This window comes from Macrobrachium rosenbergii, chromosome 34 (assembly GCF_040412425.1).
Source record: "Macrobrachium rosenbergii isolate ZJJX-2024 chromosome 34, ASM4041242v1, whole genome shotgun sequence".
Taxonomy (NCBI): Eukaryota; Metazoa; Arthropoda; class Malacostraca; order Decapoda; family Palaemonidae; genus Macrobrachium; species Macrobrachium rosenbergii.
Window position 1 is genome coordinate 3,421,550 of NC_089774.1, and position 12,500 is coordinate 3,434,049.

At 35.6% G+C, this 12,500-nt stretch overlaps 1 protein-coding gene across 11 annotated transcripts in view; it reads left to right on the forward strand.

Annotated features, from left to right (window-relative positions):
* Prosap (prosap) overlaps window positions 1-12,500 on the forward strand; it is a 422,776-nt gene that overhangs the window by 156,392 nt on the left and 253,884 nt on the right. For all 11 annotated transcript variants that reach the window (XM_067133635.1, XM_067133627.1, XM_067133628.1 and 8 more), the window contains exon 2: window positions 12,423-12,481. In XM_067133635.1, the coding sequence (XP_066989736.1) occupies window positions 12,423-12,481 (59 nt within the window). The remainder of the gene's footprint in view (window positions 1-12,422; window positions 12,482-12,500) is intronic.

The window sequence follows — 12,500 nt, forward strand, 5'->3', positions numbered from 1 at the left end:
TTTGCTGTTTGTTTGTGCTGTGAAGTTGTTTGTGCAAGTGACTTTCAAATTCTCCGGGGTTTCTCTTGCTGAATTGTTTTTGCAATATATATATATATATATATATATATATATATATATATATATATATATATATATATATATATATGTATATGTTTTATATGTTTATATAAACTTGATCACTTGCACAATTGCACTGTGGGTTCACAAAAAGAATAACAGGACTTCGTTTTTATGGTTACCGGATGATGGGGGCAGGTTAGTCCTTGAAAGCTAGCAACATTTGTGAATAAAATCCCTGTTGGATACCATCCTGTTTAAATGGCGCCTATATATTCTTTATATATATATATATATATATATATATATATATATATATATATATAAATATATATACATATATATACATACATATATATATGTTATTCTTTATATGAGATATAAACATATATATATATATATATATATATATATATATATATATATATATATATATATATATATATATTTTTTTTTTTTTTTTTTTTTTTAATCATAAATATATTTCATTATACTTTTCCCAAAAATTCGAATAGATTCATTTACACGTATTATGACTTTTATTTTGTTTTGAATATTTAAGAATAATCAACATTTTTTATAGTATTTTTCTGCACGTATTTGCAAGCATGTTATCATCTTTGACCTAGTGCCTACCCTTGCGATATTTTGAGTATTGAAAATACAGAAAGAAAGATAGACAAACAGACAGAATAATTCTAGAAAAACTTGAATCCAAATTCTTCTGAAAATCTAATGCAATATTCCTTGGCCAAGGGTCAATCTCTCTTAGAGATTCCAGTAAAAATCAATTGGAGATTTTTTAGATATTTTTAAGACAGTCCGATGTTAATGAAAGTAGATCCTTACTCCACATTTTAATCAGGATTCTTATACAAATTTTGTAAAGATATATTTGGGTTCGTGTCCATACCTCCATAAATCTTCTTTGAAATCTATCTGTAAATTTGTAGTTATTTTATTTATATACAAATGATGGTTCCACAACTAAGTCAGAATCTTTACCAAAATACACTGAAATCTTCTATAGCTCTCACCTCAAAATTTGATTGAATTCCATCCAATAGTTTTAAAGATATTTTGCAGAAGGCAGACTACGTGCCAAAAGTACCGCGCACTTACAATTGGCAGAAGTTGACCTTGGACTCGAAACGTCTTCCAATTTGCGGAAATCCATCTTCCTCCGGCCTTGATAATGACGGTAATTGACCGTAAGCGTAACGAGCTGTGACGGTATAGGCATTGCCACGGACTGTCATTGTTTTTTCTTGTTTGTTTTTGTTTGTCATTTTATTTTTTATGGGTCTCTCTCTCTCTCTCTCTCTCTCTCTCTCTCTCTCTCTCTGTGACAAGATGTGACAAGATTAATCTTCGGTGTAACCTCTGGAGTACTTTCTGAAGATATTAAATCTCTCTCTCTCTCTCTCTCTCTCTCTCTCTCTCTCTCTCTCTCTCTCTCTCTCTCTCTCTCTCTCTCTCTATGTATGTGTACATATATATAACAAAGTTATTATCTGTTGTAATATTTGCAATACTTTCTGAAGATAGCTTAAAAATTGCTCTCTCTCTCTCTCTCTCTCTCTCTCTCTCTCTCTCTTGCCTAACGCATGGGAATTGTGGTTGAACCACACAATGGCTGGGGATGATTGAAAGGTCGAACAATTATCTTCCCATGTGACTTAAATACTTTTGTGCATAATGACTAAGACATTGTTTGTTTGTTTTTTTTATTTTGTTTGTAATTATTGTTTGTTTTTGTTATATTGCTTCTTGGAAAACACCTCGATGATTATGGTAGTTTGTCTTGAACTTAATATGAAAACTAATTTAACATGGACTTATCTAAAAGATATATTTGCCAGCTCAGCTGTGGTCAAAGGGAGGGATGGGGTTGCATCCCTGGTGCTACTCAGGAAAAATTATGAATAGTCTGTGTTTTATATGAAAGAGATTTTGAGGGTTTTTTAATATTTACATAGGTATTTTAGGTATTATTATTATTATTATTATTATTATTATTATTATTATTATTATTATTATTATTGTTGTTGTTGTACTTGTTTTAACAAGATATAAATAAGCACATACTATATAATATACACATATACATACACACTCTTGCCCATTACTTTACCTCTCTCTCTCTCTCTCTCTCTCTCTCTCTCTCTCTCTCTCTCTCTCTCTCTCTCTAATATTGTTAGAGAAAATCTAGCTAACATTGATGGTAAACAGTGCACGTATATTTCTTGTAAAGAGAGAGAGAGAGAGAGAATGGGACTGCTAATGGAAAGTATAATTTCATTAATACTGGACAGAGTAAGACAGTCAGGTAAAGCAAAACTTATTTCCCATCTTCTGCCAGACTTTGGACACATAGGATCATTGGATTACCCCTCCCTTAGACCTCTACAAAAGGAGAAGAACCATTTGTTTATTTGTCAGTTCACATGACTCCAGTTTCCATAACGTCTGAGAGACTCTTCAGACCGTGGATATTAAGGTAGAACCTGGACATGATTGCCAGAAATGTGGCAGTGGTTCTCGGTACAAGTATATTGTTCCTATCAGTGGGTTGTGGACCCCTTGGAGTCACGGGCCTCCTATCTTGAGGCCGGTGAAAGTCACACTTTCAGTTCTGTTGGATGCCAGGGAAAGAAAGTAATAAATTTATGTTATGTTCATTTTGAGATATTGTTTTATTTAAAATGTATGGCATCTAAAATGGTAGCATGGCAAAAGGTAATCACAGAATTTAGTTTATATGTACGGAAATGTGTTAAGATGAGGCGTTATTGTATATTGCTAGTGGTGATGTATATTAATATTTATGAATAGAAAAAATGTTCCGGTGTAATTGTCAAAAATTTATGTATATATATATATACATACATACATATATGTTATGTATATATATATACATGTATATACATTTATGTATATATACATACATACATACATACATACATGTGCGTATCATTTAAAAATATATAAAGCTAATTACTCTTATTATTTCTGTTGATGACTGATTGATTGATTATGAAATTCAGGTCTATGAAAACACTTCCAAATAATTTTCGCGGATCTTTTCATATATAGTAACTTCTGAAAACGACACAAAACCACCATCACGCAGAGAGAGAGAGAGAGAGAGAGAGAGAGAGAGAGAGAGAGAGGAACACGCATACCAGAAGTATCAGAGGAAGGAAACAATGAATACTTACTAAAAGAAAAAAGTCGGAAAAAACCATTCGTTTAGTAAGGAGGAAGGAGGAGAAATCAGGAGTGAAATTCAGGAAGTGGTTGAAAGGAGGAGGAATGAGGCTTTTGTTGAGGAAGAGAGAGGAATTTCTTCCTCCGTTTCTTCCTCGGTGAGGAAAGTTATGCGAGTGAGAATTTGATGTGACAATGGAAGAAAATGAGTTTTTTTTTTTTATAGTATTTTAAACTGCTGGGAGAGTCTATCTCTGAGTGTGTGTATGTATTTGTGTGTGTAATACCTCAAGAACGGGCAAGCAGAATTTGATGAGACCTTGTAGTTATATTCAATAGGTGACCTTGAGTGAGGAACTTTGTGGGAAAGTCAACTCTTCAGTACTTGAATTTTTAATTACTATATAGTGTTTTTATTTTTATTGTTGTTAATTTTTTGTCTTTAAATGTTTATCTTTATTTTATTTTTTTACTCTTTTGTTTTTATTTTTCATTACTTTAATTTTTACTTTTATTTTTAATTTTTATTTTTTACTTTTTCATTATTTTATTCTTGTTTGTTTGTTGATTATTTTTACCTTACAGAGAATAGAAAAATTACTGAAATATAAAAGTATTAAGAAAAATTAAACCAGTAATAAATGTAAAAATAATAAAAAACGAAAATTACGAACATGAAGAATAAATAGTTGATGTCAAAAAATGTAAAAACAGAAGAATAAAAATAACCGGAATAAAAATATTAAAAGACCAAATCAAAGATAAAAATCTTGACCTCTTGGACTGAAGTATGACAGAAGTTAGTAGAATACATATGCTAAGTTTCATCAGATTCCGCCTCCCCGTTCTTGAGATATCCTGCTATCACACATAAACTAAACAGTATGCTTCTCTTCTCAAGGGGTTAGACGTGAAATGAAGCTTCCCCTGTAATCTTCTGACCTTTCTATCTTTGCACGACCTCAAATCAGGTCAAGGTTCTTCATCTGTCAAGAGTGTTCACGATTTAGTTGACCCTGTTACAGGTCTTTGCTCTGATACTTCTATATCTAATACTTTTTCTAGCTAAATTACTTTTCATCATTCTCATCACATGCCCAGACCATCTCAGTCCTTTTCAGTTTTCTGTAAAATAAAACTATTGTGCAGGTATTGTCTGTCCGTCCGCACTTTTTTCTGTCCGCCCTCAGATCTTAAAAACCACTGAGGCTAGAGGGCTGCAAATTGGTATGTTGATCTTCCACCCTCGTATCATCAAACATACCAAATTGCAGTCCGCTAGCCTCAGTAGTTTTTACTTTATTTAAGGTTAAAGTTAACCATAATCGTGCTTCTGGCATCGATATAGGATAGGCCACCACCGGGCTGTGGGTATAGTTTTATGGGCCGCGGCTCATACAGCATTATACCGAGACCACCGAAAGATTGATCTGTTTTCGGCGGCCTTGATTATACGCTGTAGCTGCTATGCAGAAAAGTCGATTGCGCCGAAGAAACTTCGGCGCATTTTTCTATACTTGTTAGTTTTAAGCTCATTGTCCAGCCATGGAAACCACATCATTCCTCCACTTTTTCATTTGTAAAATAAACTTCCAACTTCACTCTGGTCATGAATCTGCAGCATTTTATCCACTTTCTTTTTTTACAGTATTCATGTTTATTTTGCGTAAATAGATAAAGACCTTTTGCCTGCAATATAAATCTCTCATTTATTCACTGATCATTGGTATGTTCCAGCAGTCTCTGTGTCGAGCAGACTGTTGTTGTTTTGTTTTTCTTGCTGTTTTCTCAACTCCTGCCTCATTCCTGCAAGGGGATAATGCTGTAGGCGTACTAAAGAATGTATGCTGGGTTCCTTAGGTCCCTAGCTGGACCCACTTTTTAGCATTTTACTTGACCTCCATTCTCCTTTCCTTTCTTCAGTCTTGGTGTTAGGTTTTCTCCCAGTTCCTCCTTTAGGGTCATTGACTTATCTTGCTGTCCAACCACTCTAGCTCCCTCTTTTCATAGTCTTAAGCACTGAATGGCCTGAAGTGTCCCAGTGCTTGTCTTGACAGCCTGAATCTCATAAAATCAATGTAACAAATGTTCCATTTTCAAGACCTGCCTACCTGTCACAACAGGGTTCCCAATTCTCTCTCTCTCTCTCTCTCTCTCTCTCTCTCTCTCTCTCTCTCTCTCTCTCTCTCTCTCTCTGTTTCTTTCCCAGTGATTCCTGAAAATCTAATATTCCATAATTCATGAGTATTTTTTACATAGAAGCTTTTATTGTGAAAATATCTGTTGTACTTGGTGGCAGTACAGAGTTCGCCTCAATTAGCATCCAGGTGGCCACTTTCCTGACTAATTTGTCTTTTTCTTTCTCTCCACTCACCCGAAGCTCTGTTTTGCATACATTGGTTATCATTGATATCTTATTCACGCCAGTTTTCCAGTTTTAAACACACAAACACACACACACACACACGAAGCATCCCAGCATCCCACAAGGATGGCCACTTTCATCTTCCCTAATGAGATGGTCTCCTGAGCATCATCATCCCCCTCCCCCCTCCCCCACCTGTGCTTTATAGTTAATTACGTAACAACTGGTATTGTAATTGAGCGCGTGGGCTCTATCCCCGGCGTCGTCCATAATCACCCCCGCGTGCGGGTAATTACCGTAGCTGCCTTGTAATTAGGTAATTATTTCTTGAATAAGAAGCTTTCTCGAGCCCTCTTCCCCCTCTTCTTATTCAAAGCAAGTGGCGATTTTTATCATATTTATTTGCTTCTTTTTGCTGGCTTTGTTTAAGATTTATTCTGTTATTTGTATAAATTCCATTTGCATACAATGCTGCTCATTGTATAGTTCCTCATTGGACGGGTTGGTATCGTTCTCGGCTAGCACTCTACCGGGCCGCGTTCGATCCTCCGACCAGCCGTTGAAGAATTTGAGAAATTTATTTCTGGTGATAGAAATTCATTTCTCGCTATAATGTGGTTCGGATTCCACAATAAGCTGTAGGTCCCGTTGCTAGGTAACCAATTGGTTCTTAGCCACGTAAAATGAATCTGATCCTTCGGGCCAGCCCTAGGAGAGCTGTTAATCAGCTCAGTGGTCTGTTTAAACTAAGGTATACTTTTTTTTGTTCATTGTATGCAAATGTCGAATCCTCTGCTTACCAGCTTCTCTATCTGTTCATCCTTTCTGAAGTATTCCTCATCTGTATCAGCCCCTGTAGCTCTCCATTCCCTCCACATGACCGAACCATCTTGATTTCCATAAACACATCAATTCTCTTTCCTGTCTTCTGCAGTCAACCTGCTGCCTTCTTTGATTCACCTGTTCTGTGACTTCCCTCTCCTCTTCTCTGATCTTACTACCAAAGGGTACAATGACTCCCAAATTCTAATACAAATAAGGTCCTTCAGTTCTTCTACCATCCGTATTAACATTCGCAGGCCTGTCTTTTTGGTGTCCATTGGTCCTCATAACCTTATTCTTGATATACGTTTACTTTCACCTTTCTTTTCTCGCAGAGACTTTGGAACTCCTTCAATAGTTTCTGCAGCTTCTCTTGACCGTTCCTGTTATGTATAGAATTACCTGGAAATATTCCACATTCCATTCCTGATGTCTTTTTGCTGATTGTTGCTGTAGCTTTAAAAAGTGGTATAGCCTGAGCCCTTGCTGCCCTAGGAATATATTTGTGATACAAATATACTTTGTCCCAGTGTTTAGGTTGTGGATCCCTTGAGGAGGAAATGCTCTTTAAATGGCAGGTTGTCCGTTTTTCCTAAAACTAATAACAACTTTAATCACAGAATGGCTGGGAGCATGGAGTGTACAGCTCCATCCCTTCTCAATCCTGACTGCAACCCACAACAGTTTTCCAACTACCATGTGCAGTCAGCGGGGTATAATGGAATTTTCTTTATATACAAGGGATGAGTCCTTGTGCAGAAAACTTTCAGAACATTAGTCTCTGCAAACGCCAATATTGAAGGCTCATTAGCAGAACGTCAAGAACCACAACACTCATTGCGCTATTCAGCTCTATCTTATCCTCCAACACTTAAAATTCAGTGATATATATAACTTTTGTATAAGACTTAATGCTCATATAAATTACTTATACGAATTACCACTCAATTCTAATTTAAACAACTTATAGGAATTTCAACTCAAATACTACACTTCTTGTATTTGGGGGAAATCTCTGACCCTGCCTCTTGCACCATAGATACCAGCAAAGGGCGGGGCCCTTTGACGGGCCCTTGTGACGATGGAGTACCTAAAAAGTGGCCCCCCTTTGTTCCCAGGGGCGTCCTCCTAAGATTTACTGCTATCTGTGTTATCTGTGTACACACGGCTGGCTGTAATCAATTCGCTTGCTCGTTCAGACGTGCGTTCATTGAATGCGTGCCCTCTGTATGCGCGTGCGCGCGAATGACATTTACGAGTTTGTTTTTACCGTCGTGCAGCAGGTAATGTTTATGTCGGGTTTGGTTTGTGCTGTCTTAAAGCTTTTGAATTTTTTGTTTTTGAGTGTTTGTGTACGAATCTAGTAGAAAGGTCTCACTGTGGGCATGCGACCTGCAGTGACCTTGATTTGTGTTTTGGTATTAATAACTTACATGAAAAGTGACCTGATTTGTGTTTGTGTATTAAATAATTACACGAAAAGTTACCTACAGTGACCCTGACTTTTGTTTGTGCATGAATTAGTTACATGAAAATTGACTTGCTGTGACATTGATTAGTGTTTGTGCTTGAATTAGTTACATGAAAAGTGAACTGCAGTGACCTTGATTAGTGTTTGTGCTCTCTCTCTCTCTCTCTCTCTCTCTCTCTCTCTCTCTCTCTCTCTCACATAAAATCGTCACAGAACGCCACATGAATCCTGATGGCAATTTTCACATCCAATAAATCAAACCGTTTAACACGGCAATCGAAATTCGCTTCGGATTTTTAATTAAAAACCGCTTTTCCCGGTCGCTGCATTTTGCGGATATATTGGGCCCGTTCGATATGCCAATTATGGGACGCTATTATGGGACGCTTTTATGGGGTCATACATTTTTAAGGTGGGGTGGGGGGAATGGGGTTACCTGGGTAACGCTTACTGCCTGACTTACGTAGCAAACTGTAGGCAGTATCAAGGCGTTTTTTGTAACTGAGTTCTACCTTCTTCCAGGTGCGTTGCTTTCTGGGTTTGAACTCTTTGTCCGTTCTTATTTTTTTTCCACACTTGTAAGCTGTCCAACTTCTTTAACTTATATTTTCCTTCTTGAAGTTTTCAAAAATGAATTGGTGGTCTCGTTGAAGTGATGATGGTAATAATAATAATAATAATAATAATAATAATAATAATAATAATAATAAAGGACTCCATTCCTTTAAGGTAACAAAATATTAAAACAATAAAATTCAGGGCAACATGATGTCATTGATGCACTTATAACAACAGACTGACACGGAGGAGTCTGGTGCTAGCAGCAGTGGGTCAGAGAAGGTCTGATGGACACTCAGGTGAATATAGAAGTCATAATTTGGGCAGGAATTTTTTTTTTTTTTTAATATGTTTGTTTTGCGGTTTTTTCTTTAGAAGGAGGAGTTTTTTTGCAGTATTTTTTATAGAAGTAGGTTTTTATTTGAGAAGTATGTATTAGGTTTTTTGTAGTATTTTTTTTATAGAAGAGTAGTTTTTTTTGGAGAACTTATATTAAGTTTTTGCAGTATTTTTTATAGAAGTAGTTTTTTTTATTGGAGGGACTATATTAAGTTTTTTGCAGTTTTTTTTATAGAAGAGTAGTTTTATTTATTGGAGAAGACTGTGTTAATTTTTTTGCATTTTTCGTATAGAAGAGTAGGTTTTTATGGGAGACTGTATTAGGTTTTTTGTAGTATTTTTTATAGAAGTTTTTTACTGGAGAAGACTATGTTAAGTTTTTTGTAGTACTTTTTTATAGAAGAGTTTTTTAAGAGAGAGAGAGAGAGAGAGAGAGAGAGAGAGAGAGAGAGAGAGAGAGAGAGAGAGAGAGAGAGAGAGAGAGACTACATTGGTGTTTTTGTAGTATTTTTTATAGAAGAGTAGATTTTTTTTTCAGAGATAGAGAGAGAGAGAGAGATAGAGATAGAGAGAGAGACTACGTTGGTATTTTTGTAGTAGTATTTTCTATACAAGAGTAGATTTTTTCCCTTAGAGAAGACTACATTAAGTTTGTAGTATTTTTATAGAAAAATATTTCCTTCTTAGAGAAGACTATATTAAGTTATCTTTGTAGTATTGTTGACAGATTAGTTTTTTCCTTGCAGAAGCCCGATCCGAAACGAGGTCACAAAACTGAGGCGCGTGGCTGGAAGCCCTAATTAGCCGTGCCTGTAATTGCACCCAAGTTTAAATGCATTTGTCTTAATTAGCCCAGAGAATCGATGTTATTAATGGTAATTAATTAAGTTCCACTTCACCTGATTGTCTGAGGTTTCCAGATTTGGAGTCATTATCCCCTTTTTTAGAGAGAGAGAGAGAGAGAGAGAGAGAGAGAGAGAGAGAGAGAGATAATATCAAGTAAGGTGAGAGTACATTGTGAATATAGGTGAATGACGCTATGTGTGTTAAAGGGTTTGAAGTCCTGCTAATAAGCCCTGTATTAAGGAATATGAAATAGCTAATATTACGGATGTATTCCTCACTGGGGTTTCATCCGTGATTTAGCAGTTAAAGAATGAATGTGGCTGTGACTTCTTGTGATTTTCTTAGGGGCTACCCCACCCCTGTTTTTGAAATGGCTTAATGTTTGTTTATATATATATATATATATATATATATATATATATATATATATATATATATATATATATATATATATATATATGTATATATTATATATATATATATATATATATATGTGTGTGTGTGTGTGTGTGTGTGTCTGTACACAGACACAAACAAAATCAAAATGCCTTCTATCCAGGTTTCCGTGTCAGTAAAGCAAGCAGCCTACCGGTATTTTTCAAATAGTGGTTTTGTGGCCGACGTTGGGAAATTATGCAAAAGAATTAAATTGTTCCGTTTTTCTTTTTTTTTTCCTAATTTCTCACGGTTTATTGAGTAAGTTCGTCCTTTCCACGTTTTACACCATTCTTTATTTTTCGCTCACGTCTTTGTTCTTTTACTTGTTATGTTGTAATTTACGCTCTTGCAAATTATAAGTATGTGACTTATTGCTTTTTTTATATTTTTTTATCTTAGCCCGTGTGAGTGTCTTAGGTAACCAGTTTTTTATTTATTTTTGCAAAGTGTGGTTTGACAGGTCGGCCGGGTCAAAAGGGGTCAACCTCTCTCTCTCTCTCTCTCTCTCTCTCTCTCTCTCTCTCTCTCTCTCTCTCTCTCTCTCTCTCTCTCTCTCTCTCTCATATATATATATATATATATATATTTATATTTATATATAATGTATACATATGTATATGTATGTATATATAATTATATATATATGTGTTGTATACACATACGTACGCACACATATATATACATATAATTTACATATACTTACATATACATACACGAAGCTACATCTTTGTTATTATTATTGTTATTATTATTATTATTATTATTATTATTATTATTATTATTATTACTTTCTCACCAATCGCTTGCAAGTCCCCAATTCATATGTTGCAACATTGCATCTGCGGTCGTTAGAAACAGGACCTCGGGAAAAAGGTGTTCAATATCGCCCTGGAACCGGGTCACGTTCAGTAGCCATCAGTTGGCAGACGGTAACGCCCTCCAGAAGTCGTCGAGTTGGGTTTCCTCAGGAAATTATCGGCTTAATGCTTTCGTGTTTGTCACACGGTGTGTCCGAAAGGAAGCTTGATATTTTCCTTTTAAAAATGGCGCGATTAAAAGCATTAAAACACTTATTAAAAGGTAAAATATATAATTTATTTAAAGTCGTAACTCGTAGAATTGGGTTGACCGAGGTTTCTGCCTTAGAACGGCTCCTCACTTCCAAGCTGACGCTAAAATAAATTCCTTTAAATTAAAACATTATATTCTCCCATCTGCCTGAAATGACTGGGGAAGAGATACTGGGATTACTCTCTCTCTCTCTCTCTCTCTCTCTCTCTCTCTCTCTCTCTCTCTCTCTCTCTCTCTCTCTCTCTCCGTGGTTAATATACACGGTCGAGCAGTTTTGGAAATTTCTTTAACAAACAGATTACGTAAAACCTCAGAGAAAAACGTAATTAACATGATTGTAAACATTAATAAAAATGATCAAACTTTCACTGATATTTTATTTAAACTTTCATAAACTAAACTTTTGTAAACAATTAATTAAAATTAACTCGATATTCTCGAATAACAGAGAAGTTAAATAATTCGTTTGTTATCTTAATTGAAAGCGAGAATGATGCGACGGGTTGAAAAACAAAAGAATAAAATAATAATCTTATAGATTATACTTTGACAGGGGTAATAATGATGAGGATGTACTGGTTTATATATATATATATATATATATATATATATATATATATATATATATACATACATATAGAGAGAGAGAGAGAGAGAGAGAGAGAGAGAGAGAGAGAGAGAGAGAGAGAGAGAGAGAGAGAGAGAGACGGGCGGAAGGAGGGGGACGGGTGGAGATTGTAAAATGTTTATGAACTAATCGTATGTCACGAGTCTGCCGTATTTTTGTGAAGTATTGACAGCCTCTCTCTCTCTCTCTCTCTCTCTCTCTCTCTCTCTCTCTCTCTCTCTCTCTCTCTCCAGCAAGATTACACCCACCTCAGAAATCAGAGCCGAAATACAAACGTTTTTGTGTCTAAATGTTTTCCGTGTGCAACATGGTACCGCATAATACCATGTTGCCTCATACTCTCGTTTTCTTTTTTTCAACATTAATGTCATGGTTGAGCACCCCCCCCCAATCCACCCCTCCTGTTTCTCCCCCCTACTAGGGGTGTTTATGGGTTAATTACAATATTCAGAAAAGCTGTAAGACTTGGAAAAAAGTTGTAAACAGGAGGGAAAGTTTTTAGGCGAGACAAGGGTTATATACGTATGTATATTTTAACTCATATTTCCAGTTGTATATGTGTGTTAGTTTTTATGTTTATGTTTTAACTAATTCCCCCATTTGTTGTTTTTCAGTATCGACGAGCATCATGTCCGCTGGCATTCGAATCGGCTCCCCCGAGGAGACTGTTAAGGTAAATCTTATTCTGCAGT